The sequence below is a fragment of the Pygocentrus nattereri genome, chromosome 17 (genome assembly GCF_015220715.1).
Source record: "Pygocentrus nattereri isolate fPygNat1 chromosome 17, fPygNat1.pri, whole genome shotgun sequence".
NCBI classification, from domain to species: domain Eukaryota; kingdom Metazoa; phylum Chordata; class Actinopteri; order Characiformes; family Serrasalmidae; genus Pygocentrus; species Pygocentrus nattereri.
Genome location: NC_051227.1, coordinates 9,663,440 through 9,669,263, shown reverse-complemented (window position 1 = coordinate 9,669,263; position 5,824 = coordinate 9,663,440). Strand labels below are relative to the sequence as shown.

The window sequence follows — 5,824 nt, the reverse complement described above, 5'->3', positions numbered from 1 at the left end:
CACGTCTGTTCTTTTCTTACAAGTGTAAAATACACACCAACATAACACTTAAAAACTCATCCAGCTGGACTGATGACGAACGCCGCACGAAGGACTGCCATTCAGTTTAATGATTAAACTATTGACACTATTTTAAAGTCGCTACTTCAGTTTTCTAATACAGTAGTCCAGGTTTAAGCCCAGCTGCTCAACACTGCTTTCACAGTGTCTGTAACTGTAGATCTACCGAGTGCAGCTATACAGTAAGTGGAGCTGATAAAGTGGACAGTGAGTGTAGAAACGATGAGGTGGACTTAATGAAGCAGCTGGTCTCTCTCACACACACACACACACACACACACACACACATATATATATTTACATTGTATATAAATTTCATGACGAATGGATGAAAAGAAACGACTCCGAATGACTTTGAAAGATGTCTGGTTCCACTGACTTACATTAAAAGTAAACTTAAAAAAAAAAGTAAAATGTTTTTCCGTCTCTTTTAAAATTACCATTTTGGGGATACAAGGTTCCGACTACAGTGATATAGATAGATATAGATATAATCGCCCTAGCGTGACATAACCACACAGTGGATGACTCAAGATTCTGACCTGTTCTGTAGGAAAGACAGAAAACGAGAGAAAGAGACAAGAAAGTTCACATCTGGGACAAATCTACTCACGCCACCCTCAGTTGCTGCTTTTTTCTTTTTTTCCTTTTTTTAATTGCAATATTCTTTATTATTTTTTCCAGTTTCTGATGTGAAAAGAGCAGTTAATTTCTCTCAATTAAATATTTAATAAAGTAAAGCAAAAAAAAAACAAACAAAAAAAAACCCAACATATTTACAAAAAGTCGTAATGAATAAACTTTAGGGAGGATAATTACACAGAGCCGGGGCAGCTAAACTACGGAGAGCCAACAGAATATAAATACAGAGAACTGAGAGAAGGAAAAGAAAGGGAGGGGGAAAAAAATCAGTTATTAAAATTAGCATTTTTATTTTTGAAAAATAAAGAAAAAAAAAGAGGAAAAAAAAAAAAAATCTCTAAATATTTATTTACAGGACTCTCCTGAAATGCATTTCCACCCCAGGTAGCAGAAAAGGCCTTTAAGATTCGTACTTTTTTTTTTACTTTTGCCGTTTCTTAAAGTTGATCTCTAAATAATTTTTCAAGTTTTAGTATCGACTTTTATTCGTAAAATGCTCTACAGACGGCGGGTGTCAAAATAAAACCCCCCTTCTCTTTTCTTTCATCTGAAGTGGAGGAAGGTAAAACCGGACAGGTGAGGGGTGACGAGGCCGTAACCCCGCCCCCCCCCAGCAGCAGCAAAAAAAGTCAAAGTCCATGCCCTCGACTTCCTCGGAGCCCAAGAGGAAACGGTTAATTTCCCCGTTTGAACGGCCCAATGGAGGCTCTGGAACGGGCGGCGCATTCTGCCTCTTCTTCTGTCACGTCATTTGTTAACAAACAAAAACAAGAAAACAACTTCACTTCATTCACCCCAATACTTGCAAAAACGAAAGGAAAAAAAAAGAAATAAACGGGGAAACTGCAAAAAACCAAACAGCCGCCGTTTCCCCGCCAAAGCACTGTTTCTGTATCACACCGTCCATACAGCATATGGTAAAGTGTCCAAACACGAGGCGAGAAATTTCTCAAAAAAATAGAACTCTGAGCAGCTTTCCTGGAATCGGAGCTCTACTGCAGTGGCGACGTCGCAAACGAGTCAGTTTCTTCCGTTTGGCGACATCCAGGAGTTCGACAACATCGGAAAAACGGCGCTCCTCCGCGTTGACGGGAGAAGAAACTGGAAGTAGCAAATCGAACGGCAAAAAAACAGAAGTCTCCTCACGGGACCTAAGGCTTCGTATCCTCTCTCAAACTGAAATTTCTAAAAATCATCAAATCAGTTCAAAAAGACATTCGGTAGCGAAAAAAACAACGAAAAACAGGAAAAAAAAAAAAAAAGACTGATCAATCCGAAGCGGAATCCTTCCCTGGAAGTTTTCATCTTTTTGCATTTTTTAAAACTTATTTTTAATTCCGGGAGGATTCTCTCTTCAGCTGAAATCCAAAAGCTGGTTCTTCCGGTGGGTGGAGCCAGAGCTCTAGCTGTTGTCCGATTCGTCCTCGGCCTCTCGAAGCCAGGTGAAGAAGGCGGTGACGGATTTGAGAGCGACGCCCTTGCCCTGCTGCTCAGCCGGGTCTTTGCTGGACTCCCACTTGTAGAAGCCCTCCTCCTTAATCACGTCCTCATCGTACAGAACGTCGAAGAACATCCGCAACAGATCTGCGGAGTCGAGAAAGAACAAGTACTTTAGATCCAGTGCTGTAAAAAAATATTATTAATCAACATATAATTGAGTACTTATTATGATTTGCCATATTTATACACAACTGCTGTTTATTAGCATATTTAAGTGCAACACCCCCCCCTCCCATTGTTAAACTGAGCAAATAAGTATCGTGCACTAAAATTAGCAGAATAATATCAGTTTGTTCCAAATAAGGGACCATGGGTTTTCCCATGATAATGATTTTTAATTGTTTTCTTTGATATCTAGTTTTTTTCTAATCAAGACATGACCCGCTTCCTCAAGACCTCGACTGATTTATGCCACCATCACAACATGGATGCTATTTACATAAAACAAACTCCACTGTTTTGTGATAATGATACCAAAAACTCAAGATCTCACATAAATAAATGAAAACAACCAAGAAAAATGGAGTGATGAGAACAAATCTACAGTCCCGGAGAACTTTCACAAAAGTGTCAACTTATTTTCACTAATGGCTGCAGTACCAGTAGAGGGCAGTTCTGAGCAATGTTTGTTTATTTGAGCTTCTTCAAAACTCTTCACACTTAAACCGCCAGAAAACCTTCTTAGGAATTCTTAGGATAAAGTCACCAAAACCCTGTTACATCACCAACAGGTGCACCAGCATGTGTGTGTTCACTGCTACTGTGTATGATTATCACTTTGTGAAGATTGTACAGCTTACCTAGCTACGGCCAACATTACCAGCATTTACATGCCCATTTCCCCAGTTACGCCCTTGTGACAGTCATACACACTTACTGGGAGGCTGCTCCATCTGTACCATGAGGCTCTGTAGCGCGTAAAGTGCCTGGAGCTCCTTCTGTTCATCCTTAACATAACGCTGGAGCAGCTTGGCCCTCTGGGAAATCTCTTTAGTGTCCACCTTGTATGGGTTCTCACCTGCATAAAGAAAGAGACGTTAAAATTCACAGCAAGTCGCTTCAAAATAAGTCTGAAGTCAGTTTGCTATGCAGGCGTTGAGAGCTTGTAAGGTAAAGATGCAGATGAGCAACTCATTTAAAGGAAATGAATGAATGAATGAGGGATGCTTCCAAGATGCTTCCAGACGGATCTTCATGGGATACAATGAAGCGATAACTATGGCATGAAGAGAAATGCTAAGCAGACCCGGTAGCCTGTTTGCTAAGCTAACATTACGATCCAAACACCACAGAATGAGCGGTTGCTCGACTTCACCCTCTCAGATTTTAACCCATCTGTGCAGTGAAACACCCACATACACTAGGGGGCAGTGAGCACACTTGCCCGGAGCGGTGGGAAGCCAGACGCCCGAGGAGCAATTGGGGGTTAGGTGTCTTGCTCAAGGGCACTTCAATCGTGGACTGTCAGCCAAGGGGATCGAACCGGCGACCTTCTGGTCACAGGGCTGGTTCCCTAACCTCCAGCCCACTCCTGCCCCACTGTGTCAGTGCTTTAGTTAGCTACATTCTGCGATGGGCAGAGCTCTTCATATGCAAGCGAAACTAATGCTATCCAGCTCCTTTCTCCTAATTAGCAGCACTGTTTAACTTCTATGCCTTGTTCGATAGATGGCCTGGCATTTATTGAATGATGGCTTCAAAATCAGGCTCTGTGGTCACTTGGTAACCAAGTAAAGTGAACTTCTTAATGTCAGATTTTGGAAGAAAGCACTTCAATCACCAGCAGCTCTGATTTTACTTTAAACAAGGTTAGGAAGGTATGAAGGTACGAAAAAACAGATGAAGGACCATGAAGGACATCATCAGATCAGATGGTCAGCAAGAACCAAGACTCCATTAAGAGGGATATTATTGTAGGACTGCAGTGCATTAAACCCCTCATTACAGAGACAAATGAGAGTTTAGTGGCACTGATCTACAGAGATCCAGCAGATGAGTCAGTGATGAGGTCAGTTGAGGCATCCTTCACTGTCCACAAGTGGGAGAGTGCATGTGCAACGTACACCAAGAGAAAGTCCTGAATGTCTGACTCCTACAATGTGGGGGGAGTTTGGTGACATGTTCATGCTGTGGGGGGCAACTTTTCTGTCCTTGTTTGGGTCCACCTGTCCCCTTAGAAGGGAACGCTTACTGCAAATCAATTAAAAGATATTCCCACTTTTCTATCCTCATGGAAGTGCTGGTAAATGCCCTCAACCCATGTGAACACCCATGGGAGAATCTAGATGGACGGCACATCCACTCTTCACCATTGTCATCGAATCCCCAATATCTTTCGGAAGATTATTAGACTTTCACAGACTTGTAGAAACTATGCACACTGGAGCTGGTATTTATTTTTGGCATACTTTTCCATCAATCTGTCACCTGTCTATAGATATAATGACAAATTTAGAGATTTTGTTCAGAATTTTAAGGATTTAAGAGCTTGTGAGCATAGCATTTAGGTATAAATTGCAAGGACATCACGCTTCCTCTGTATTTTTTGCTCATCCATGTAAGAATAAACATTAATGCAGTGATAGTGCAAGCCTGATATTAAAGAAAGTAGACTAAGCATCATGTTTCACAGGCAAGAAGTCATGAGCAACTCACAGATGATAGCAGCCTGGCAGACGGAGGTCATCAGCACCCTTACAAATGCGTTAGATGCCGCCTGTTGCTCGTCCAGGTTCGCCTGCGCAGGGAGGCAAAGGATAAAGGTTGAAGCGAGGTCAGTGATGGGCAAGACTACAAACAGACTGTACTTTAAAGGAGCTGAAAACTTCTGCATGAATGGAATATTAACAACACTGGTCATTTTGATTCAAGAGATCTTTGCCTGTTTGTGTTTTCTCGGTGGGATTTAAGGTGGGTGGGAATATAATGGAAGATGACACCACCACGGTTTGTCACCACCTTGCCTCATGTGCTAAAGACTGGTAAATGTCCCGCTACATAAGAACACTTACCACCATTGGTAGCGACCCCTGGTTGAACATAATTGGATCTCTCATACAGATTCTGACTTCTGCCAGAAAATAAAAGCGTAAAAACACGAAAAAGCCTGCTGCTGTGGGGCGCTTAGGTTGCTACATTACTGTCAGTCACTTTACGGTCTAAAAAAAACCCACCCAGTCTTGAAGTCTAGTCTAGAAGTTTCCTTGCTAGCTTTTTAAATTTGATGTTGGTTCAAGATCAAATCTTCATCAAGCCTTTAGAGTCTGAGGTACTTTTCATGCTTGCAACCAAGTTTGAATCCGAGTCAGTCCTCAACTAGTGACACCACAATAATCTGGACAAAATCTGAATCGACAAATACTGATTTGGTTACTCAGGATTAAGCTCAAACCATGCCTCAAGACTCATATAAACATTCTGCAGTACCTCCACCCAGTCAAATATACGCTGATTGTTCGCCTTGTCCTGCAGCAGCTGGTCCAGCTGTTTGGAGATCTCTTCTGTACTCAGAGACTTTTTGCTGCTGCTGCCTTTCCCACATTCCTCACCCAGAGTGTACTCCACTCCCTGAACATACACACACACACACACACACACACACACACACACACACACACACACA

At 42.1% G+C, this 5,824-nt stretch overlaps 1 protein-coding gene across 13 annotated transcripts in view; it reads right to left on the bottom strand.

Moving 5' to 3' along the window:
- Positions 1-688: 688 nt before the first annotated feature.
- The window catches only part of wu:fb16f03 (eukaryotic translation initiation factor 4 gamma 1), a 60,261-nt gene continuing 55,125 nt past the window's right edge, over positions 689-5,824 (bottom strand). For 12 of the 13 annotated variants that reach the window (XM_037546561.1, XM_037546564.1, XM_037546566.1 and 9 more), the window contains 4 exons: positions 5,629-5,769; positions 4,858-4,939; positions 3,080-3,220; positions 2,105-2,286 (listed from right to left, as the gene is read on the bottom strand). In XM_037546561.1, coding sequence (XP_037402458.1) covers positions 2,105-2,286; positions 3,080-3,220; positions 4,858-4,939; positions 5,629-5,769 — 546 coding nt within the window. Of the gene's footprint in view, positions 2,287-3,079; positions 3,221-4,857; positions 4,940-5,628; positions 5,770-5,824 lie in introns of all 13 variants that reach the window. The other variant, XM_037546563.1, reaches the window with a different exon arrangement.